At 42.1% G+C, this 26,654-nt stretch overlaps 1 protein-coding gene across 2 annotated transcripts; it reads right to left on the bottom strand.

Moving 5' to 3' along the window:
- Positions 1–1,533: 1,533 nt before the first annotated feature.
- On the bottom strand, positions 1,534–9,927 carry LOC109873533 (torsin-1A-like). Of its 2 annotated transcripts, XR_004206143.1 has the most exons (6): positions 9,623–9,927; positions 8,138–8,400; positions 7,556–7,731; positions 6,586–6,713; positions 5,329–6,230; positions 1,534–5,134 (listed from the first exon to the last, which is right to left on the bottom strand). XR_004206143.1 is itself a non-coding variant. In XM_020465194.2 (5 exons), the coding sequence occupies exons 1-5, from the start codon at positions 9,810–9,812 to the stop codon at positions 5,986–5,988; spliced, it is 1,002 nt and encodes a 333-aa protein (XP_020320783.2). In that variant the 5' UTR covers positions 9,813–9,927; the 3' UTR covers positions 1,534–5,985. The 2 variants fall into 2 exon arrangements, 1 of the variants encoding a protein (XP_020320783.2); XM_020465194.2 differs by having other exon boundaries at positions 1,534–6,230.
- Between the last annotated feature and the right edge of the window lie 16,727 nt (positions 9,928–26,654).

The raw sequence follows: 26,654 nt of genomic DNA, 5'->3' as shown, positions 1-26,654 counted from the left end.
CCTCTTTTCGTCTACATACACTCATAACCTCGAGCTCTGGTTGCAAGCTTGGGTAGTCACGCGACAGCGAGTGGCAGGTCTGGAGTTCCTCCAGATGGTACCTAAGGGTGGTATTCTGCTGCATCGCAGAGTCCACTTGGGAGGTTAAGGTATTTATTTTATTCTACCTCATACTCATCAGTCATGGTTTACAGGGAGAGGTCACACGTGCGGAGCGAGAGATTCAGTGAGGACATGTCCTCTGCTTGCTTAGAGGCCAAGGTTTCCATCTTGTTCACCTGGGTTCTCTCATCGCTCATTTGATCAGTGACTTCAATGAGTTGTCATCCAACTTGGTTATCGTATTCATTGTCTGATCGTCTTTGGTCTGCAGCTGAAGGAATAGGGCATTATTACGTTTCGTGGTGTTATTCAAAACTGTTTGCAGGGCATCGAATTGTACACCCTTAGTTTTAGCTAGCTCGTCAGATACATCTAATTTTGCATGGACTTCGTATTTACTGTTGGCTTAATCGAGATGTACCTTTTAGAAGGTGGATTTGTTCGAGTTTGTGCTCGCTCTTCGTCATAAGTGTTTGCCAGATCTTTTAATTGGACCGTTCTCAAATATAGCTCCTTGGCTATCAGTATCTTTGTCAGCTTTTGTCATTAGCAGAGCTAATGGATCTCTCCACCTGTGCCGTCAACTCCGCAGTTTTCAGCTCGTGCCTCTGCTGGCCAATGAGGTATTGGACCACTGTCCATCTCTGCTGGTTTGCACAGTTTAAGGCTAAACTGGAGAGAACCTTCACAAATCCTGTGCCTGATGGTCTATTTTGGAGAGCGTCTTGCACCATTTCTGTTGTTTTTCCACTTATGGCATCATAATCAAATTTTCAGCCCCTCGCCATAGTTAGGATTTGCATCGCTGCTGAGGTCAGCGATCAATCTTTCGGTGGGTGAGGGTTCACTTATTAGTGGGGGAAGGGATGGCATCCCACCTAATAGCTTGCTCATTATTATGATTATCAGTTATTTCAATTTATGTCAAGTTTGGGTTGAGTTGGAAGCTGCAAACACGATTTAAATCAGTTTATAGACGTCAATGAATCATCAATTACAGTAATGTGGAAGTTGGGCTTTTAATGAACTTGCAAAAGTAATTCTTAATTGATTGCTCTTTGAGAATTAAACTTTTAATTCACCTGAACCCGTTGCTGTTTCTAAGTTAATGGGGGAAGGTTTAAAATGTCTCATTGGTTAGAACAAATACATTTGGACGTCATCCAAAAGAAAAACCCTGAAAAAGGTTTGTTGGGCGATTCAACTTAAGGTTAAATCGAATAAGACAATGATATCAAATCAGTTTAAAATGATATACAGTGTAGCCTGAATTACTTAGAAACAATTATTGATGAATCATACCTCATACCTACTTTCACCACCTGAAAGTGGTGATGTACTTAAGTTAATGTGGAAAAGTTTAACAATGTCTCATCGGTTGGCACAAATCAATTTGTGTATTATCCCAATGAACGACCTGAACAGGTAGTATGGCAATTTAACTTATTTATTAAATTGAACGAGACAATGATATCCAATCAGTTGAGATTGGTTGGATACCATACAGTGTGCCCCATTGTAATAGGTGTGAGAAACGTATGCCACCTGAATTTTTTTTAGCAAAAATTTAAAAGAAAAATACTAGCGATTCTTCATCACCAGGGGTCACTGATAGCAAAAAGCTAAAATCAAACAGGGAACAAAGGAAAAACAAAAATGTCTGCTCTCACTTTGTTAACTTTGACATTCACCCTTTCGGCGGAGTTTGGATATCTATTCTAGCAATGTTTCCGGAATATGCGGAAACATAAATAAACACCCGCCTTGATCTCCTCACATTACCAAACGTGAGAGATAATGACTTCGCTTCAGTCAAGCAAATATATCTACTAAAATTTCTGAAACGGCCAGTACATAGACTCATAGAAATTAATAATGACCGAGTCTACCCACGCCGAGGGCGAGAGACAGAAATAGCATTTGTTTAGGCCCAACGCTGCTATCGCTTAAAATGCTTAAAACGGTCAGCCCCTATGTCATGACTCGTAGGCATTTGGCAATTCCCCTATACACACTGACTTCTGTCAGATATACAACCGGAGTCAATCTCTCCCTATTCGTATCTGGGTGAAACAAAACAACACACACCCCACTCAACAATAATGCTTGCTACAGCGCTATTGGTCCATAAGTATCTTGCTACACAATTCCTATGGACTTAAACAGTGAGACCTAGTTTTAGCTTAGATTTCTCGCACGGGGCTCCAAATATGTCGTTACGTTTATCATCATTAATGTGATGACATGCTATTCATCGAATGATTAACTTTGTTTATAATTACGTGATTAAATTAATCAGGTAACCATTAACTCAGTAACCTGGGCACCATGGGAAAAATAAACCAGTTGTCATTTCCCAAATTAACACAAAGAATATCAAAATATCGATTTCATAGCAGTCCCTAATTAATTAATTTCCTCATAAGTCTCATTCTGAACATTGCATAATTCATAAATCTGCACAAACCCGGGTCTCACTAAATCATTCTGTACCACACCAATTGAGTTCAATATTTTTTTACTAACAAGCTAAATGATAATATACGATACACATACCGTCTAGGTTAAGGATTATTGATTAGAACTTAATTCAGTTACACAGGTCCCTAGCTGGCCAACACAATATGACATGTTACACAAGATGGAGATGGAGAAAGAGAGTGCACGAGAGAAAAGCACTTGGATACAAATGTAAACTATGCTTAGTTTAGCCCTAACACCTTGCCCTGAACTGCCGCGCTTATCCGTCAGAATTATATTGAATGTATTTACTTGAAGGTCTCCGTTGGATATCTCTTCGTGGGCCGAGTTCCTGATGGGCCCAGGCCTTCGTGGGCCGCGTTCTGCTTTGTGCATCTTGTTCTTCGGATAGCCAGGTGCAAGTCTCTGATTGTCCACAAGGTGTCACAATGTCCTTTCCCTTAGTTGTCTGACTCCTTGTACTCCTTGTATTGTTAAGAGGTTCCTTTGTCTTATTCAACCTCGTGTTGCATTTTGCGGTCAAATAATAGTAGACCTAGGCTGCAGCACGTGATCTCTAGTCTGATGTGTTAACTCTTAACACAAATGCTTTATGCCCTGGGGGAAAGAGGGCATTTACATCATTGTGGCACGCTCCCTGGGTTCCCTGAGGTGTAGCTAGTTACAAGGCAAGGTGTCAGACAACTAAATTCACAGTTCATCTTCACACAAACATTCATTTTGATCTGGATATTTCCTACACAACACACAGTATGTAATGTATATAATGTATATAAAGTATATAATGTACATATTAAAGTTACAATGTTTGTCATAACATCCTCATTTAACTTTTAATGACATCACAAAATTAACATTCATTTTCATAGGCCAACTGTCCTCATTTTGGTTGATGAAATAGAATGTCCCAAAGTCCATATATTGCATGTGATAGTTCTGAGGTAGATACTCCATAAGGGACAAAGACATTACGATATCTCAGAGACCAGAACGGAGTTGGTCTGCTGCATTATAATTTACAACGGGCGTGAGGGGTCACAACCCCCCCCCCCCCCCCCCCCACCACCACCTCTTCCCTTCTGCTGGAGTGAGGGATATCTCTATAGAGCTGATCCTCACAGTCATGTCATGACTACCCCCAAAGATAAACTTACAGCAGATTTTGAAAACTGTACACAATGCTTCTGGTGAATGAAAGGATTAAAAACAAATGCAAAATAGATGCAAGTAAAGGCAGATTTATCCATGTTTAGGTATTGGTAAACTGGGTATTGACAACAGATATAAAATACACAATGGGTATCCAGTGGACAATATTTCAAGTGATACATTTTCAATGACAATTAAAGGGGAAACCTGCAATACATACAGCTGTCCAAATCTTTTTCAATTAACAATATGTACCCATTGATTCTTGAAGAATATAACCATCACATTGATCTCATGGACTGCGAGTCCTGTCGTTTAGAGAGTGTTGGCATTTGTCCGGCCCCAGTATCCCTCAGCCGTTTGGCTGAAAAATGTTTGACTGGCTTGGCCCAGGCCGAGTGGAACGATTTGCCGTGGTTGGTAATTGGCATAAAAGCAAAGGAGTGATGCTTTGTCTAGATGAAGGAGGAATGCTAACTTGTGTCACTGGCATAGAGGGCGTTGGCGGAGCGGCATGTCCCCCGTGCTGGCCTCGGAGCCTCCGGGGACTGTGTGCCATGCTGTGCCAGAGAGGCAGATTGGGAAAGAAAGGCAGACAGGTCAGGTCCATGTGGAGGGGTGGTCAGGTCAACTCAGTTTGTTCCTCTCCAGGAAGGATGAGACCATTCGTGCCTCCTCCAATTCCCTTCTTGCTTGACGGTGCCATCGCTGCTGTGCCAGGTCCTTGGCAATGAATTCCCGTTCCTGTAGAGCTCTACGGGCCTGCACATCCAATAGGTGACATCGTTCGCCAGCCTGTCGTTCCTCCTCAATCTGAAGCTCAATTTCCTCCAAAGCTAGTAGGACAGCGTTCTGTGAATCGCTGAGGGCTATTGAATGGCGGCTGCCATGGCCACTTCCAAAGGGGTATCCAACTGTCACTCCGTCTAGAGTGCCTCAACGATTTCCCATTAGTTAAGGGGTGAGCGGAGCCTGCCTCAGGAAGCTGGTCGACCTGTGCGGTGGGAGTTACCTCCTCCATAGGTTCTTCCTGTAGACCACTTTCCCGTCCTTGGCTCAGAGGGGATGGTTGATGGCTGAAACGTACAGTTGATCCATCACCACTTTGAGTTCTGGTGGGCTTGCCCTTTGATGTGGGATACTCGACCACATAATCCTCAAGATAACCAGGTGCTTGTCTGGTTCTTCTGGTGCTGCTGGTGGCTGAGGATGAAGCCTTCCTTATTGCTTTAGGCTTAGCTCCTGGATCTTTTATTTGTTCCAAGACCTTTCCCTCAGCTGCTCTTTCTTCCTCTCTCCTTCCAGTGGAGACAATTCTTCCTTCTCCCCCTCCATTTATTTTTCACCTGTCTTTAGCTCAGTCATGATCCTGCTCGAAGGACCATTGAAAGATCAGTGGAATCTGTGTGGGGAGGAATGGATGAGACTGATGCAGGAATTCCTTTAACCATAAAGTGGTATATTTACTGGGTAGTATGTGCTGCATAACAAAGGAAACTGAATAACATGTATCCAATCAAATTCATAATCAGAAATATCAAATCATAATCATTCATTATTAACATAATTAGGGAATTCAGATTTCCGTGGACTTACATGGATTTATGGACACACAGAACTTCTAGATTAGACAAAGTTAAGGATGAGAAAGCAGCGAGATCGGGCGATGGCGATGTCCTCCTTTTATGGAGTTGAGATCTGTCGGACATTTCCACCTGACCTAATTAAAGCGCTCCTGGCCAAGCTGAGTAAGTGGCCATGAATTAAAGGATTCTTCCACTATTTGGAGATAATCATTTACAGAATATACAAATCAGGAACAAGCACCTCGATTGGTTAAATAGAATAGAGTTTCCCCTCTGTGTTTTAATTATATTTTTGTATCTCTTCTTAAATCCGCCCTCCTCCCTCTCAGTAATCCATCTTCAGGGAGAAGAGACCATCAGAACAAGAACGTTGATGTCCTCCACATGGTTGTGTTGACGGTGGGAGGCCTGAGGGGCGGGTCATCATCAGTCACTAACTTCCTCACCCGACTGGTGGAGATGTTCTCATTAAGAAAGAGCACACAGTAGAGTAGGAGGTAGATAGATACAGTAGCTGTTCTCTCTGAGATCTTCTACATTACCGTCAGCAACTTCAGACAGACTGATCAGACCAACAAACCACCTTTCATCCTAAATTACTGCTCAATATGATTAGATCAGTCAGTCTGCAGCCGCCGGAAGCAACGTAGTTGGCCTCAAACATGCACTATGTGAAGTAATCTAGCCTTCTGTTGATGGTCTTGCAGCCCTTGGCGGAGAAGATCTTCTCGCTCTTGGGGAAATAGACCATCTCTCTGGCCATCTGGTCGACCACGTCCTGGTTGGGCTCCAGGCCCCTGGCGGACATCTCTGCCTTGACACACAGCAGCACGTGTCTGTACTCCAGAGGCAGGAAGGGGACAACGACGTCAACTAGGTTCCTGTCCATCAGACTCGAGGGCCACAACCCACCTACACAAAGAAAGGGAGGGACACAGTCATGAGATGGGCAAGAAGAAGCTACCACCAATTGCTTACCCAATCCTCTCAGATGTACACAAGTGCCTAGGGGGTAAGGATAGTCATAAGATGGGCAGGTGCAAGAAAGGCAGATGGACAGAATATAGATCTCACAAGTTTTCTTTGTATTGAAAGTCTGAAAAGACTCCAATAACATCCCCAGTCTTCTAACCCCAGGCGTAGTAACATAAAGGAGAGAATCCTGACCTTAGAGAAACATGTGCATGATTTGTTAAATATAAAATAGTTACCAAAGTACATAAGTTAGACTTCAGCCCTAAAGAAGGACAGCAAATAGGTGGCTTACTCTTCTTGTTGTTGAACAAGGTCAGGGAGAGAGCTGGTTCTAAGTCATGCAATTTTATTTCCTCTCGGTCTCGACCTGCTTTCCAGAAGTCCAGAGCCTCCTGTGTTATGTGCTGTACTCCAGCATTGCTATGGAGATGAGCAAAACAAACTAGTAGATATTAAAGTTGCACTATGCAGAAATTTCCTGGTTGCTAAAACTCTAATAGTTCGCCCAATTTCAGTTTATGTGACAAAATAAGCTTGTAGAGAATCACTGTACCATCTAAACCACTGTGAAATATATTTTCTACATCTAATAATATTGTTGTTTCAGCTGTTTGAAGCTGGTGTAAAAAATAAATAAAAAACTTAATGGGAAGCATAGAAATTGAGCACATAACCTAGACTTGCTTTCAAGTAGAATGGATCTATTACTCACATTTCTGTGTGAGTTTGGTCAGGTCGCCCGGCAGGGTAGCCTAGTGGTTATAGCGTTGGAATAGTAACCGAAAGGTTGCAAGTTGGAATCCCCGAGCTGACAAGGTACAAATCTGTCATTCTGCCCCTGAACAGGCAGTTAACCCACTGTTCCTAGGCCATCATTTAAAATAAGAATTTGTTCTTAACTGACTTGTCTAGTTAAATAAAGGTAAAATAAAAGTTGCATATTGCCATTTTAAGCTGGGTTCAACTTTCTTTTTCTTCCTCACTGGTCCGGACATGGGGTAGTTTATAAATGCATTAGGTTCATGTGTAGTGATTTTATTTGCAAAATAAAAATTCAGAACTAACTGAAGTTCAGTTTTGGGGGCCATATCTGATTGACAGCAGACGTTTAGGTAAGTAAAATCATGGTTACTACAACGAGTCGTTAAATTGTGGGAAAATAGGATGATGTATGTCTAATATATTTGCCTATTTTTTTTTTCTTCAAAAGTCTCCAAAAACACATGAATTCTTATCACACACTGCTGGTCTGTCTGCCCTACCTGAGGAAGATGAAGATGGCTTGACGGTACGAGACCCCGTCCAGATATTCGGAGTAACCCAGGTAGGGCTTTATACAGTCGATCAGGCCAGGGTGCATCTTGTCCATCTCGTCAAAGATGAACATGGAACGTGGGCAGTTGGTGACGTTGCCTTTGATCCACTGCTGCAGCTGAGACTGAGGGATGGTCACAGCAGTAAAAACACAGACTTATCTACAGCAGTGACGATAGATTACAGCATAGGCACAAAATACATTTGAAAAAAAAAATCTGATGCACATCCTGTATCATATAGAACCCTCAAAGTCAAATCTTTGACCTGGAAGCCAGTTCCACTGCTTTTTTGTTCTTCATTCTTCCCATCCAACCAGGGATCGATTTAGACCTGGGACACCAGGTGGGTGCAATTAATTCTCAGGTAGAACAGAATACCAGTATTATTCCGGACCTCATAGGGTAAGATTTGAATATCACTGATAATGAACATGAACAAGAGTGTTGTTGTTTTTTACAGCCTAATTCTCCATTGATATTTCCCTGCCAGTTACTTGGGATTATAATATAACAAAATATTTGTTTTACCTTGTAGTTCTCAAGCTGACTCCAATTAGGGAAGTGAGTAGTCACAAACTGATGGACGAAACTGCTGGCCATGCCCTCCTTGTAGAGGTTTTCAGCTATCAACTGGCTGACGAAGTTCTTCCCTGTGCCAGTCCAGCCATGTAGAGAGAGAACCAGGGGCTTTATAGGGTTTTTATTGTTCATGAAACCCGTTACAGCTTTCTGGATGACTCTGGAGGCAACATGTTGACCAAACAGCTTCTGATCTAGGGCCACTTCCAAACCTGATGACAGGGCAGGAGTTGATTATTAAGTGTCAATGAATGGGATGTGCTACGAATACACCATTATTTCTATACACATTATAGGTGGTTATCTTAATAACATGATTACTTACACATGTAGGACACAGCTGCTAAGTAGGCTAGTGGTGCACGGGTCAGCTGCTCGTTCACTCGTACCCGGCCTCAATTGCTAATAACCCTTCCACAACCACCCGACTATATGTGCATCTCCAGTCCAAAATTAAATCTAGAATTGGCTTGCTATATCGCAACAAAGCATCCTTCACTCATGCTGCCAAACATACCCTCGTAAAACTGACCATCCTACCGATCCTCGACTTCGGTGATGTCATCTATAAAATAGCCTCCAACACTCTACTCAACAAACTGGATGTAGTCTATCACAGTGCCATCCGTTTTGTCACCAAAGCCCCATACACTACCCACCCTTGCGACCTGTACGCTCTCGTTGGTTGGCCCTCGCTTCATACTCGTCGCCAAACCCACTGGCTACAGGTTATCTACAAGTCTCTGCTAGGTAAAGCCCCGCCATCTCAGCTCACTGGTCACCATAGCAGCACCCACACGTAGCACGCGCTCCAGCAGGTATATCTCACTAGTCACCCCCAAAGCCAATTCCTCCTTTGGTCGTCTTTCCTTCCAGTTCTCTGCTGCCCATGACTGAAAGGAATTGCAAAAATCTCTGAACCTGGAGACTCACATCTCCCTCACTAGCTTTAAGCACCAGCTGTCAGATCAGCTTACAGATCACTGCACCTGTACATAGCCCATCTGTAAACAGCCCATCTATCTACCTACCTCATCCCCATACTGGTATTTATTTATTTTGCTCCTTTGCACCCCAGTATCTCTACCTGCACATTCATCTTCTGCCGATCTACCATTCCAGTGTTTAATTGCTATATTGTAATTACTTCGCCACCATGGCCTATTTATTTCCTTAACTTACCTCATTTGCACTCACTGTATATAGACTTTTTGTTTTCTTTTGTTCTACTGTATTATTGACTGTATGTTTTGTTTATTCCATGTGTAACTCTGTTGTTGTGTGTCGAATTTCTACGCTTTATCTTGGCCAGGTCGCAGTTGCAAATGAGAACTAGTTCTTAACAAGCCTACCTGGTTAAATAAAGGCGAAAAAATAAATAAATAAATGTAAACCACGTTAACACAACCATTTAATATGTAGTTGTACACATACCTGTTGAATTAAAAGCAATCCATTTTGAATCGCAACTTTCATATACATAATTGTAAATTGTCCGGCCCACTGCTGCTAGGCCTACTCCCATACCGACCACAAATGTGGTTGAGATTGGTTCGAACGCATTCACAATACCACTCGATATCAACACATAATATACGAAATAGGTTGCGTATGTTGCTTTCATTTTAACTTCAAATAAACATTTAGATACCTAGTTTATAATTTAGGAACGAAAAGACGTAAACAGTCCAAGTCAACTATTTCCTCATACGTAATCATTATGCGACAGCAAAAGCAAATCTGTAGCAAAAGGGTCGTCACCAGGTATATTCTAGCCGCAACTATGAAACTCGGATATTTCCGATTTGCTAACTGGTGTTAGTTATACACGTGCAGTGTTCAACGAACCAACAAATCGGGCATTTCCGAGTTTCTTAGTTCCGAATAGCAGATGAACGCTATGTTCTTACAAGTTATGTTATGTTCTTACACCCCGATTTTAAACAACAATAACTACACCACTAACCTGAAATGAAGACCAAAAAGCTACATTTTATGTTCATTAATTTTTACAATATAGCCCATTTTGACTTTGCTGGTTGTCACTCGTTACCACAGTCACAAATGGGATCGCATTCAACATCGGCTACGTTCGGCCATGGTTTTTCACATGGATGTGTTTCAGCATTTGAACGGTAAAACTGCTAATTATATTCAAAAAGCCTAAAATTTTAAGGGACAGAGGTGTTCTGAGTGAGCCTGAGAACTGTAAGTAGCCAAGGAAGGACCACAATGTATTTACGTACTACACATGAGAATGTTTTTAAATTGTTTATTATTAAGTTGCAACACCGTTAATTGGAAATGCCCCCCAATAGTATAGCCAAAACACCGCATGAGTGAGCCACAACTCTGGTCAGAGCTTCTTCTACCTCCATGACAGTGGCTATCCGCAAACCAAAATTAAAGGTGCAAATTAATGGCCACATCCGTTCCCTCTGTGAGGGTCTTCTCGAAAACGGGCAAATAATTACTGAGAGAAGAACCCGCATCAGCCCCGCAAAAGTGAGGCAGCTTGCATTTCTGAATGCAAATCTCACAAAAGCTAAATATGGTCAGCATTGCTGTGTGCTGCTGGTTATAACATGGCAATTAAGGAGAAAAGAGGGACCAGTTTAATGTTTTAAGTGGGATGCTGCAGTTTTGCACATCGTTATTTATTTATTTTTATATGGTGCCATATTCTATTCGTTTTAAATTGTTACATTCATATCCACTTTGTTCATATACATTAAACGTTTAAAAGCATTATTTTTCATGACAAACCAATGCATTTTTAAATACATTGTTGTTAAGGTAGAGTATGATTTCATTTAATAGTTTCATTAGAATTGTTTTAAACACCAATCATAGTCAAACTAACAAACTGTTTGACTTGAAAAAATACGAAACATTTTTTTTAAAGAGCCGTTTGGGAGCCAAAAGAGATGGCTCTTTTTGGTGAGCTGAGACAAACGAGCAGGCTCACTGAGAAGAGCCGGAATGCCCATCACTACTCTGTGATCTGAGCTTCTATGACATAATGGCTGTCCGCAAACCAACATTAAAGGTGCATGCCGCCACTTACTGTGCTTTAGTGTGTGGTCAATCACGGTTTACAACCTTTCTAAATCCAGACACAAACCATTCACATGCTTGCCAACCAGATGTAATAACAAGTTCAATATATAATGTCCTAAGCGCAATCGAGCAAACACCACCTCTTCCTTCCTAGTCTTTCTTTGGAGGGCATTTAAAGGCCGGCCCTTGGGCTCAGAGTTCTCTCTTCTGCCACACATCTATCAAAATGGCTCCGATTTTACATTTGGCCTCACCTCTACCCAGTGGAACTGTCAATTATATCTGGTTTCAAAGTTATTTTGGCTAATTGGTCTTCAATTTTATTCCCTTCCAAACCCGAATGTGCTGGGACCCAGCAGAATCTCACTAATACACCCATTCTCTCAATTCTCCATAATAACATTAATACCTCCTATAGGTCACTCCTATTAGATTTACCTGATGATAAACTATTCAACACATAATCTAAGCATACTATAATTCTAACAGGTTGTACATCCTCCACCCACTGAAGGGCAACTATTATTGGAAGCAGTTCAAATGAGTATACTGAAAGTTAATCTGTTAGTCTTCTACATATCTGCACATCAAATTCAGGAATTCAAACACCTGCCCACTATCTGGGTCCTTGGATCCATCTGTGAAAAGCGGTAAACAAGCATAAACTTCTACCAATGTAATTGTGAACCTTTTCTCTACCAAGGTTAGATCAACAGGATCTGGGAGTAACAACCCCCATCACCACAGAAGGGCCAACCTCCAACTCCCTCAAACCACTCATGAGCAAGCTTGCCAACCAAAACCACTACCTTGTCCACTAGAATTCCCAACAGTAATCTAAAACAGTAGCAGTGGGATGCCCAACCTCACAGCCTTTCAATTTAACCCTAATAAGCCAATGACAATTTTGTACTCTGTATATCCAAAGGCATCTCACCAGCCTCCACTATTAAGGCACATACAGATGTTGATTTAAATGCACATCCTTAAAGAAATAACTTTTTCTTATTTTTTTACATCCAAAGGTGCATCAAACATGATTTAGAGCTTGTTTTTGGAAACGTGGTTATTTCTGTATTTCAATGTTGAAATTTGCTGAAATTGTCCACAATGTTCATATCATCCTGAATAAACAGTACAGCAAAAAAAAAAAAAATCCAGAGTGCATCAAACATGATTTCGAGCTTGTTTTTGGAAAAGGCTTGCAAACTACTACAGTCTACAACGGGAAGACAGCGGAAAGCTGCCCAGTGACACAAGCCTACCAGATGAGCTAAATTACTTATATGCTCGCTTTGAGGAAAATAACACTGAAACATGCATGAGAGCATCAGCTGTTCCGGACGACTGTGTGACCACACTCTTCGTAGCCGATGTGAGTAAAACCTTTAAACAGGTCAACATTCACAAGGCCGTAGGGCCAGATGGATTACCAGGACGTGTACTCCGAGCATGCACTGACCAACTGGCAAGTGTCTTCACTGACATTTTCTACCTCTCCGTGTCTGAGTCTGTAGTACCAACAGGCAGACCACCATAGTCCCTGTGCCCAAGAACACTAAGGTAACCTGCCTAAATGACTACTGACCTGTAGCACTCACGTCTGTAGCCATGAAGTGCTTTAAAAGGCTTGTCATGGCTCACATCTGCACCATTATCCCAGAAACTTTAGACCCACTTCAATTTGCATACCGCACCAACAGGTCCACAGATTATGTAATCTCCAAAACCATCATTAAGTTTGTCAATTACACAACAGTGACAGCCTATAGGAATGAAGTTAAAGACCTGGCCATGTGGTGCCAGGACAACAACATCTCCCTCAACGTGATCAAGACAAAGGAGATGATTGTGGACTACAGGAAAAGGAGGACAGAGCATGCCCCCATTCTCATCGATGGGGCTGTATTGGAGCAGGTTGAGAGGTTCAAGTTCCTTGGTGTCCACATCACTAACAAACTATCATGGTCCAAACACACCAAGACAGTCTTGAAGAGGGCACAACAAAACTTATTCCCTCTCAGGAGACTGAAAAGACTTGGCATGGGTCCTCAGATCCTCAAAAAGCTCTACAGCTGCACCATCGAGAGGACCCTGACTGGTTGCATCACTGCCTGGTATGGCAACAGCTCGGCCTCTGACCTCTAGGCACTACAGAGGGTAGTGCGTATGGCCCAGTACATCACTGGGGCCAAGCAGGACCTTTATACCAGGCAATATCAGAGGAAGGCCCTAAAAATTGTCAGACTCCAGCCAACCTACTCATAGACTGTTTTCTCTGCTACCGCAGGGAAAGCTATACCAGAGCGCCAAGTCTAGCTCCAAAAGGCTTCTTAACAGCTTCTACCCCCAAGCCATAAGACTGCTGAACACCTAATCAAATGGCGACCCAGACTATTTGCATTGCCCCCCCCCCCCCCCTTTTTACTCTGCTGCTACTCTCTGTTTATTATCTATGCATAGTCACTTTAATAACTCTACCTACATGTACATATTACCTCAATTTACCTCAACTAATCGGTGCCCCCGCACATTGACTCTGTACCGGTTCCCCCTATATATAGCCTCGCTATTGTTTTTTTTACTACTGCTCTTTAATTATTTGTTACTTTTCTTTCTTCTTTTTTTTAGGTATTTTTCTTTAAACGGCATTGTTGGTTAAGGGCTTGTAAGTAAGTTTTTCACTGTAACTTTTCACTTTGATTTTACATTTAAGACACCTTTTATTTATTTTTATTTTTTTATTTTACCTTTATTTAACCAGGTAGGCAAGTTGAGAACAAGTTCTCATTTACAATTGCGACCTGGCCAAGATAAAGCAAAGCAGTTCGACAGATAAAACGACACAGAGTTACACATGGAGTAAAAACAAACATACAGTCAATAATGCAGTATAAACAAGTCTATATACAATGTGAGCAAATGAGGTGAGAAGGGAGGTAAAGGCAAAAAAGGCCATGATGGCAAAGTAAATACAATATAGCAAGTAAAATACTGGAATGGTAGTTTTGCAATGGAAGAATGTGCAAAGTAGGAGCAAAATAAATAAATAAATTAAAATTAAATACAGTTGGGAAAGAGGTAGTTGTTTGGGCTAAATTATAGGTGGGCTATGTACAGGTGCAGTAATCTGTGAGCTGCTCTGACAGTTGGTGCTTAAAGCTAGTGAGGGAGATAAGTGTTTCCAGTTTCAGAGATTTTTGTAGTTCGTTCCAGTCATTGGCAGCAGAGAACTGGAAGGAGAGGCGGCCAAAGAAAGAATTGGTTTTGGGGGTGACTAGAGAGATATACCTGCTGGAGCGTGTGCTACAGGTGGGAGATGCTATGGTGACCAGCGAGCTGAGATAAGGGGGGACTTTACCTAGCAGGGTCTTGTAGATGACATGGAGCCAGTGGGTTTGGCGACGAGTATGAAGCGAGGGCCAGCCAACGAGAGCGTACAGGTCGCAATGGTGGGTAGTATATGGGGCTTTGGTGATAAAACGGATTGCACTGTGATAGACTGCATCCAATTTGTTGAGTAGGGTATTGGAGGCTATGTTGTAAATGACATCGCCAAAGTAGAGGATTGGTAGGATGGTCAGTTTTACAAGGGTATGTTTGGCAGCATGAGTGAAGGATGCTTTGTTGCGAAATAGGAAGCCAATTCTAGATTTAACTTTGGATTGGAGATGTTTGATATGGGTCTGGAAGGAGAGTTTACAGTCTAACCAGACACCTAAGTATTTGTAGTTGTCCACGTATTCTAAGTCAGAGCCGTCCAGAGTAGTGATGTTGGACAGGCGGGTAGGTGCAGGTAGCGATCGGTTGAAGAGCATGCATTTAGTTTTACTTGTATTTAAGAGCAATTGGAGGCCACGGAAGGAGAGTTGTATGGCATTGAAGCTTGCCTGGAGGGTTGTTAACACAGTGTCCAAAGAAGGGCCGGAAGTATACAGAATGGTGTCGTCTGCGTAGAGGTGGATCAGGGACTCACCAGCAGCAAGAGCGACCTCATTGATGTATACAGAGAAGAGAGTCGGTCCAAGAATTGAACCCTGTGGCACCCCCATAGAGACTGCCAGAGGTCCGGACAGCAGACCCTCCGATTTGACACACTGAACTCTATCAGAGAAGTAGTTGGTGAACCAGGCGAGGCAATCATTTGAGAAACCAAGGCTGTCGAGTCTGCCGATGAGGATATGGTGATTGACAGAGTCGAAAGCCTTGGCCAGATCAATGAATACGGCTGCACAGTAATGTTTCTTATCGATGGCGGTTAAGATATCGTTTAGGACCTTGAGCGTGGCTGAGGTGCACCCATGACCAGCTCTGAAACCGGATTGCATAGCAGAGAAGGTATGGTGAGATTCGAAATGGTCGGTAATCTGTTTGTTGACTTGGCTTTCGAAGACCTTAGAAAGGCACGGTAGGATAGATATAGGTCTGTAGCAGTTTGGGTCAAGAGTGTCCCCCCCTTTGAAGAGGGGGATGACCGCAGCTGCTTTCCAATCTTTGGGAATCTCAGACTACACGAAAGAGAGGTTGAACAGGCTAGTAATAGGGGTGGCAACAATTTCGGCAGACCTTAATGGAGGTTGGACAAACTCTCTAACAGTGAAAGCCAGGAAGCCCATCTGTGCTTTCTTAGGTACAACCTTCTCAAACATTAATAATACTGACAGACTTTAACTTCTCTGCCCCTCTTTCTTATTGAAAAGCCTTTTGGCTTCAACCACTATGCCCCCCTTTACATTTTATTTTATATTATAGACAGTGGAACCCCAGAAATGACCCCCTCAGCCTAGCTGAAGCTCCAGGGACATGACTTGTGATTTTCTTCCCATTGAGAGTTTTCATTTTCATAATTTTCTTCCCATTGAGAGTTTTCATTTTCATAATCTTCCCTTGCTGAACATGGTCAGCACAAAATATTAGTAGTCAACCATTACCAATGAACTGGGCTAATGTCTTTCTTAATGGCATTGGTTAATCGAATAGTGTATAGATGAGACCCCATGGTCGCATCAAACACGATTACAACTTTCCACTCCGACACATCATTACTTTTGTTTTTCACTTCCTTCACGTTCTCAACACTAGAAGTGCCACTGATGTCAGCAGCACTTATAGCAGGGCATTCTTTTTCCTTTTCACCACAGACTGCCCATGACTTTCATCATTCCCACCCATACCATCAGAACTATCATCCATGTCGACCACAGTCAAGCACAGCTGTTGATAGAACCACCTACCACAATACAGAACGATGGATTCTATTTCGCTTCCTTGTCTGAAGTCGAACCTCTCACTTCCAAGCTTACATGCTGACCACACAACTCGCGTTACGTGCGAGGTCCACACTCCAGTCCAGTTGGTGGTGGTAATGCACCTTAAAGATGGTTGCCAACCGCCATATAAAGTCCAAAGAAGAAGACTGAAGGAAGAGAGATTACTAGAAATTAACTCGGTTTACCCTTTTATCTATAGATTAGTTGTCTGAGTAGAGGACCTTGTGCATTTCAGGTAAAATAACAACCCAATGTTTATATCCCAGGAAAAATGATCTAGCAACAGCAAGCTAGCTAGCTAAATTGCCATGAAAATTAAATGCTTTTCGACCTGTCCACAAATTAATATAGTTGGTTCAGAGTTTGTTTCGATATTTCAACCTGTGTGTCCTGATTGTGTCTGGTGTCGATGGACAAAATCAACATGCGCGCGATGGCGCATGCGGACTTACTAGCTCCCCCGTCTAGTCAGCATGTTACACCTCTGTAGTCTGAGCTAAAGATGCATGCAGGGTTTACATGACATCATGGTCTAAAGGACAATGTTGGAAAATGTCTCAAATGTAGGCCTAATTCTTAATAGCCTAAAATAAACATTAAATTGTTTAAATATCTACAGGGGTGCAAATTTCACTGGGGACATGCCCTGCCCCCGCACATTCAGAAATGGTATTTTTGTCTACCACAGTTTTATCACTGGAATATGATACAAAACAGTCAACCATGTGCTTTAGGATCATGCGGACGCCTCAGTGTCGTCGGGTAGGCTGTTTGGAGTGTTTATCTGACTCGAATAAAAATTATATATAATTATTATTATTTCCCCCCACTTGTAAAACCAAAATTGCGGCCCTGCATAGATATATTATGGACAACATTTGTTAACATTGGTCAGCTAGTACAAATTCGAATAGGTAAGGTTGAGTTGAAGATTAGTGCATATATAAGCCTAAGAGATGGTGAAAGTTCATTTTCAACAAGGTTACACAATGTTGATTTTCTAAATGTAAAAACAGTCATCTCAGTTATCAAGGTTTAAAGGGACCAATATGTTTGAACACAAACAAATGTACCACACCTATCCATAATATTAGGCTATTTTCTAGTATAGCCTACTATGGTTGTTTTACTTCATGTTTGTTTGATAAACAAAACAAAAAAAGAGAGAACTATTTAAGTCTTTAGTAATAATATAGAATAAAAAACTATGGCTGATGCCACTTTTATTTCCATAGACCTACCAGAAGAGGGCATCATTGTATTGTAGAGAGTAAATGGCTTGCCTTACCTTGATATACATCTACCTTCTCAGTGGAATTATACTTCTGCATAACAGCCACCTTTTTAAAGTCTACAAATCACCTATACTACACTCTTTCCATTCATCATACAGTGCCTTCGGAAGGTATTCAGACGCCTTGACGTTTTCTAAATTTTGCTACGTTCCAGCCTTATTCTAAAATTGATGAAATAAAAAAATCCACAGAAATCTACACACAATACCCCATAATGACAAATCAAAAATAGGTTGTAAGAAATGTTTGTAAATGTATTAAACATAAAAATACCTTATTTACATAACTATTCAGACCCTTTGCTATGAGACTCGAAGTTGAGCTCAGGTGCATCATGTTTCCATTGATCATCCTTGAGATGTTTCTACAACTTGATTGGAGTCCACCTGTGGTAAATTCAATTGATTGGACATGATTTGGAAAGGCACACACCTGTCTATACAAGGTCCCACAGTTGACAGTGCATGTCAGAGCAAAATCCAAGCTATGAAGTCGAAGGAATTGTCAGTAGAGCTCTGAGACAGGATTGTGTCGAGGCACAAAATTGGGGAAGGGTACCAAAACATTTCAGCAGCATTGAAGGTCCCCAAGAACACTGTGGCCTCCATCATTGTTAAATGGAAGGAGTTTGGAACCACCAAGACTCTTCCTAGAGCTGGCGGTCAAACTGAGCAATTGGGGGAGGGAGTTGACCAAGAACCTGCGGGTCACTCTGACAGAAGTACAACCATATCTGCAGCACTCCACCAATCAGACCTTTATGTAAGTAATGGCACTGACAGAGATGGTCTCCATGCTTCAGGTCCTTAGGAAACTATGCAGTCATTTGTTTTTTTATGTATTATTTCTTACATTGTTAGCCCAGAAAATCTCAAGTGTTATTACATACAGCCAGGAAGAACTATTGGTTATAAAAGCGACGTCAACATAACAACATTACGACCAGGAATACGGCTTTCCCGAAGCGGACCCTTTGTTCGGACCTGGACATGGGATCTTATCCCAGAGGCCGATCCAAAACAACGTCATCGCCGCAAGAAAGGCGATGGATTTGCCGACTGGTCAGACTTAGAAGGCGAGCATACCATCCACCGCTTCCGAGCATATTATTCGCCAATGTCAAATCTCTAGACAACAAGGTGGACAAAATTAGGGCACAAGTTGCCCTCCAGAGAGACATAAGAGATCGTAACATTCTCTGTTTCACGGAAACATAGCTCACTCAGGATATATTGTCAGAGTCGGTATAGCCAACCGGTCGGTTTCTTCACGCATCGCGCCGACAGAATCAAACATCTCTCTGGTAAGAAGAAGGGCGGGGGTGTATGCCTTATGATTAACGACTCATGGTGTGATCATAACAACATACAGGAACTCAAGTCCTTTTGTTCACCTGACCTATAATCCTTACAATCAAATGCCGACCACATTATCTAGCAAGAGAATTCTCTTCGATTATAGTCACAGCTGTGTATATCCCCCTAAGCATATACCTCAACGGCCCTGAAAGAACTTCACTGGACTCTATGTAAACTGGAAACCATATATCCTGAGGCTGCATTTATTGTAGCTGGGGATTTTAACAAAGCTAATCTGGGAACAAGGCTTCCTGAATTTTATCAGCATATTGAATGCGCGACAAGAGCTGGTAGCCTTCTGGACCATTGCTACTCTAACTTCCGGGATGCATACAAAGCCCTCCCCCGCCCTCCCTTCAGCAAATCTGACCATGACTCCATTTTGTTGCTCCCAGCCTATAGACAGAAACTAAAACAGGAAACGCCCGTGCTCAGGTCTATCCAACGCTGGTCTGACCAATCATATTCCACGCTTTAAGATTGCTTCGATCACGTGGACTGGGATATGTTCCGGTTAGCCTCAGGCAATAACATGGACATATACGCTGACTCGGTGAGTGAGTTTATTAGCAAGTGCATCGGTGATGTTGTACCCACTGTGACTATTTAAACCTTCCCTAACCAGAAACTGTTGATGGCAGCACAAACCACCGCTTTTAATCATGGCAAGGCGACTGGAAACATGACCGAATACAAACAGTGGAGATATTCCCTCCGCAAGGCAATCAAACAAGCAAAGCGTCAGTATAGAAACGAAGTAGAGTCACAATTCAACGGCTCAAACATGAGACGTATGTGGCAGGGTCTACAGTCAATCACGGATTACAAAAAGAAAACCAGCCTCATCACGGACATTGCAGTCTTGCTCCTTCTTTGCTCGCTTTGAGGACAATACAGTGCCACTGACAGGGCCCGCTACCAAAGCCTGTGGGCTCTCCTTCACCGTGGCCAACATGAGTAAAACATTTAAACGTGTTAACCCTCGCAAGACTGCCGGCCCAGACGACATCCCTAGCCGCGTCCTCAGAGCATGCGCAGGCCAGCTGGCTGGTGTGTTTACGGACATATTCAATCAATCCCTATCCCAGTCTGCTGTGCCCACATGCTTCAAGATGGCCACCATTGTTCCTGTTCCCAAGAAAGCTAAGGTAACTGAACAAAATTACTATCGCCCCGTAGCACTCACTTCTGTCATCATGAAGTGCTTTGAGAGACTCGTCAAGGATCATATCACCTCTACCCTACCTGATACCCTAGACCCTAGACCCACTCCAATTTGCTTACCGCCCCAATAGGTCCACAGACGACACAATCACCATCACACTATCCCATCTGGACAAGAGGAATACCTATGTAAGAATGCTGTTCATTGACTACAGCTCAGCATTTAACACCATAGTACCCTCCAAACTCATCATTAAGCTTGAGACCCTGGGTCTCGACCCTGGACTTCAGAAAACAGCAGTGCCTGTTCACCCCGCTATCATCCAGTAGGCGAGATCAGTACAGGTGCCCGTAAAACGGCAGCCATCCCCTCCGGCACCATTATTTAATGGAATTTATTTTACAGATTGGGATCAGAGATACATTACTGACAGGCTGATCAGATTCAATAGCAGCCTCAGAGAATGATAATTCAGGACATGGCCTTGTAGGCTGTTTCAAATGTAAAGCTCCTTGCAGGCAGATTAGTAGTCAGTGCATTATGTATATGATCTGAGGCTGCTATTGAATCTGTCTAGCCTGTCAGGAATAGAGCTCACCTCCTGGATCAGATATGCATCTGCCTATAAAGTATTTTGACAGCTAATCTGCCTGCAGGGGCTTTACCTATGAAACAGCCGACAAGGCAGCTTCCTGATTTATCAGCTAACGAGGCTGAAGTTGAATCTGATCAGCCTGTCTAAATGGAGCTCACCCACTGTAAATGTAAATATTATCCACAAAACATGAAGGATCCCTTATAACTATACACATATAAATTAATGCAAGCTACAACTAAGGTTGTGGCGGTCATTATAATTTGTCAGCTGGTAATTGTCATGCAAATGTGAGAAGCGCAGTAATGTTATGGCTAGCCTCAATTAGCCCAGTTAGCTAGCTTAGACAGGGGAGATCAACAATTTCCAGGCTCGACTAGATACGTACTAGTTTGTGTTGACCTAAATTCCAGAATCGGACAGGAACCCCTCAGCACAGCTGGACAAACACCTACCTGGAGATGACAGCATTCCCTCCCCCATATTCCCCCCTAGACACAACTACGACAACATAGCCAACAAAAATGGGTCACAACTCCTGCAGCTCTGTCGGACGCTGGGCCAATGTACATAGTGATCTATCAGATCACAGCAAAATAACACTGTTTGAACAGAGCTATGCTCAATCATGAGGCATCAAAGCCAAAGAAACGCTATAGATTGAAGGAAAATAGTGTGGAAATATACCCAAAAAATAATTAGGCAATAACAAATCCAATCCCTTCTAGACAATTTCCTGCACACAAGGTTTCACTGTAATTAATAGTGAAGGTGGAAACTTGGCAGTAGAAAATTTAAACAGTATATTTGACCTCTCCGCTTCCCTATCAAATCTACAACTTTCAAGCAGACAACCTATGAAAATGAACAACAATGACAAATGGTTTGATGAAGAATGCAAAAACCTAAGAAAGAAATTGTGAAACCAATCCAACCAAAAACATAGAGACCCAGAAAACCTGAGCCTACTCCTTCACTATGGTGAATCACTAAAACAATACAGAAATACACTACAGAAAAAAAAGGAACAGCATATCAGAAATCAGCTCAATGTAATTGAACAATCCATAGAATCTAACCACTTCTGGGAAAACTCAAAACAAACAAACAGTTATCTATCCAAAACGGAGATGTATGGATTAACCACTTCTCCAATCTTTTTGGCTCTATAACAAAGAACAAAGAACAAAGAACAAACAGCAAAAACATATACATGATCAAATACAAATCTTAGAATCAACTATTAAAGTCTACCAGAACCCACTGGATTCTACAAATACATTGAATGAACTACAGGACAAAATACAAACCCTCCAGCCCCAAAAGGCCTGTGGGGTGATGGTATTCTAAATGATAAAATATACAGGTCCCAAATTCCATTTGGCTATAATAAAACTATTTAACATCATCCTCAGCTCTGGGAACTTGTTCAATCTTTGGAATCAAGGACTGATCTCCCCAATCATTGAAAGTGGAGACAAATTTGACCCCAATAACTACCGTGGGGGTATGCGTCAACAGAAACCTTGGGGAAATCCTCTGCATTATCATTACCAGCAGGCTTGTACATTTCCTGTCAAATTGGCTTTTTTTTAAACCAAATTACCGTAAGACAGACCACATATCCGCCCCGCACACCCTAATTGACAAACAAAATTGATGGAAAGTGGTTTTGGGGGAAAAACATACAACATTATTAAATCCATGTACACAAGCAAAGGTGAGGTTAAAATGGGCACAAAAAAAACACATTTCCTTCCACAGGGCCGGGGGATGAGACAGGGATGCAGCTTAAGCCCAACCCTCTTCAACATATACAGTACCAGTCAAACATTTGGGAACACCTACTCATTCTAGGGTTTTTCTTTATTTTTTAAATATTTTCTACATTGTAGAATAATAGTGAAGACATCAGAACTATGAGATAACACATATGGAATCATGTAGTAACCAAAAATATATATATATATTTTATATTTAGGACTCTTCAAAGTAGCCACCCTTTGCCTTGATGACAGCTTTGCACATTCTTGGCATTCTCTCAACCAGCATCACCTGGAATGCTGTCCCATCAGTATTGAAGGAGTTCCCACATATAATGAGCACTTGTTGGCTGCTTTTCCTTTACTCTGTGGTCCAACTCATCTCAAACCATCTCAATTGGGTTGAGGTCGGGTAATTGTGGAGGCCAGGTCATCTGATGCGGCACTCCATCACTCTCCTTCTTGGTCAAATAGGCCTTACACAGCCATGAGGTGTGTTTTGGGTCATTGTCCTGTTGAAAAACAAATGGTTGTTCCACTAAGCGTAAACCAGATGGGATGGCGTATCGCTGCAGAATGCTGTGGTAGCCATGCTGGTTAAGTGTGCCTTGAATTCTAAATAAATCACAGACAGTGTCACCAGCAAAGCACCTCCTCCTCTATGCTTCACGGTGGGAAGCACACACGCAGAGATCATCCGTTCACCTACTCCGCGTATCACAAAGACATGGCAGTTGGAACTAAAAATCTAAAATTTGGATACATCAGACCAAAGGACAGATTTCCAACGGTCTAATGTTCATTGCTCATGTTTCTTGGCCCAAAGCAAGTCTCTTCTTCTTAACGGTGTCCTTTAGTAGTGGTTTCTTTGCAGCAATTTGACCATGAATGCCTGGTTCACACAGTCTCCTTTGAACAGTTGATGTTGAGATGTATCTGTTACTTGAACTGTATGAAGCATTTATTTGGGCTGCAATTTCTGTGGCTGGTAACTCTGATGAACTTATCCTCTGTAGCAGAGGTAACTCTGGGTCTTCCTTTCCTGTGACGGTCCTCATGAGAGCCAGTTTCATCACAGCGCTTGATGGTTTTTCCAACTGCAAGATCAAAGATCTTGACATTTTCTGAATTGACTGACCTTCGTGTCTTAAGTTAATGAGGGACTGTCATTTCGCTTTGATTATTTGAGCTGTTCTTGCCATAATATGGACTTTGTATTTTACCAAATAGGACTATATTCTGTATACTACCCCTACTTGTCACAACACAACTGATTGACTCAAACGCATTAAGAAGGAAAGAAATTGCACAAATGTACTTTTAACAAGGCACACCTGTTAATTGAAATGCATTCCAGGTGACTACCTCATGAAGCTAGTTGAGAGAATGCCCAGAGTGTGCAAAACAGTCATCAAGGCAAAGGGTGGCTACTTTGCAGAATCTCAAATATAAAATATATTTTGATTTGTTTAACACTTTCTTGGTTACTTCATGATGTTATTTCCTAGTTTTGATGTCTTCGCTATTTTTCTACAATGTAGAAAATAGTACAAATAAAGTAAAACCTTGAGTAGGTGTGTCCAAACTTTTGACTGGTACTTTTACTCAAGTATGACAATTAAGTACTTTTTCCACGACTGATGGAGTGGGCTTCCTCACTCCATCCACCACGCAGGTCAGTCGGTGTGCACCAACCACTCAATCCAATTCTTCACATATATCCTTTGCTTTTACTTCTAGCGACACCCCAAAGATAACACTCTTGATAGGCGCCCTGCTTCGAAGATCCACACACATTTCAATCCAATATCTTCTTGAGGCGCATAACACACTCTTTCTGATACATACACAAACAAATGAAATAAGCCCACATGTCGTTACTCTCATCGACGCCACCTCATTCAACGACTCCACAATTTTTGTAGAGACTTCAAATCGGATGTCCCAGTTAACATTGATCCAAAACACTTACTCGGGCCAAAAAAGAATCAGAACTAGGCTTGAATTTACAAGATTCCACTACCACTACCATCTTATTTCCTTTTGCATTCACCACTGTAATCCAATTCTTCTCACTCATCTCCACTCGACACACCATCTGATTCAAACTTCACATCCGCTTCCACCATTTTCTCCTTTCCTAGAGTTCCAAGTTGTCTTGAAAGGACCACAAGATAGGCTAAAACTAGCCAGGCTGACAGGTTTTGTATACCAGGTTTTCCAAGGCCCAAATGAGTTGTTTTTCCTATTAAAACTCCACTTGCTAACATTGAAAGTCAATATATATAAAAAATATTTAAATAAATAAAAATAGTTCTTAACAGGGCGTTGTTTTTTTACCTGCGCAGGTGTCGTCAGGTGCAGCCTGGACTGCGCAAAAATGCAAATGCTTTCCGTTTGAGTTATATTAGGTTTTATTTTCATCTTTCCTAACCTATCCATGTGACTACACAGTGAGCTAGAGAGGCTGGTGTTAGCAAGACTAGGCTAAAACCAGGAATTCACTCTTTCCAAAAATCTCACTCCTACCGTTCCAAAATCATCTCTGGTAGGATTCTCAGGGAAAACGTTGGAAGTCTCCACTACACCTCCGCCGCAGATAGGCCCACTTCATCCTGGACTGGCTCAATCTCAGCGTGCTCACCACTGCCGTCATTGTATTATTGTGTAGCGTTAAGATTTCTTTCCTTTCACTGGAACTAAGCCCGAACCATGAAAAACAGCCCCAAACCATTATTCCTCCTCCACAAAACTTTGGGGCAGGTAGCTTTCTCCTGGCATCAGCCAAACCCAGATTTGATGACATCAGATGGGTCCCGGAACATATTCCAGTCTGTGCTAGCGAAACAGTCCTGTAGCTTAGCATCCGCTTCATCAGACCACTTCCGTGTTGTGACCGTACATACATATCCCAACCATAAGCCATGCATTACAGGCAACATCCGCAATGAGCTAAAGGCTAGAGCGGCTTCTTTCAAGAAATGGGTGTTGCAGAAGTGGTGTGCTGACAACTGGGCTGTGGCTTTCCTGTTTCAATGCTAAACCACTGTTCCAGAAGAGATACTTATTATACCCTTTAAATGTGATGGCTCTGAATCTGCAATTGAGTATTTTCCCCATAGAAAGGATGCTTAATTTGTAGTAATTCATTTTTGTTAAATACCATCCTATTTTGTGGTGATCTGCTCAGGAGGCTCCTTCTTTCTCACGGTCACCGGCTCCAACAGAACCCAGACTCAGCCAGCTGTCAACCACTCTACTGCCTTCCTCTTCTCTGCTACAGATGACTTCCACCAAGGGAACTACGTCTGTGTTCATAAGAATAACCTCTTCTGTCATAACTTCTCTGAGTGAGTTCCACTCCCTCATTGTCACAGGTAAACTGAACATGGAACTAACTTTTTGATTTTGTCAAAATTGACATATTTCCACAGACACTTAGACACTATGAAAATGGGCCCAGATCTAAGATTAGGTCCCCACTGTCCATGTAATCTTATTCAACATGATCAAAAGAGCAAAACTGATCCTAGATCAGGGATCAGTTTTGCTGATGATCAATCCCCTAATTTTAGGACTCCCGAGTGGCGCAGCGGTCTAAGGCACTGCATCTCATTGCTAGAGGTGTCACATATGGCGGCGGACAATTGGACCAGCGTCATCCGGGTTAGGTTTGGCCGTTATTGTAAATAATAATTTGTTCTTAACTGGCTTGCCTAGTTAAATAAAGGTTAAATAAAGGTTAAATAAAAAATGTTTTATGTGTTTCTATTGAAAGCTGATAGCTTTCACCATCAGACTGGTCGTAGAGTGCTGCTGATGTTAGTGTAGTGATGACCAACGTCATGACGGCCCTGTTTTCAAGACCACCAGAAGGGGTGAAGAGTGTGGAGCTGACCTCCCTGCATGCCATGATCTGGGAGGTGAGGGAAGAGATGAGAAAGAGAATATTACACTTCT

This window comes from Oncorhynchus kisutch, linkage group LG29, assembly GCF_002021735.2.
Source record: "Oncorhynchus kisutch isolate 150728-3 linkage group LG29, Okis_V2, whole genome shotgun sequence".
In the NCBI taxonomy this organism is placed as follows: domain Eukaryota; kingdom Metazoa; phylum Chordata; class Actinopteri; order Salmoniformes; family Salmonidae; genus Oncorhynchus; species Oncorhynchus kisutch.
The sequence above is the reverse complement of the archived record's forward strand: the minus strand, read 5'-3'. Positions and strand labels throughout refer to the sequence as shown.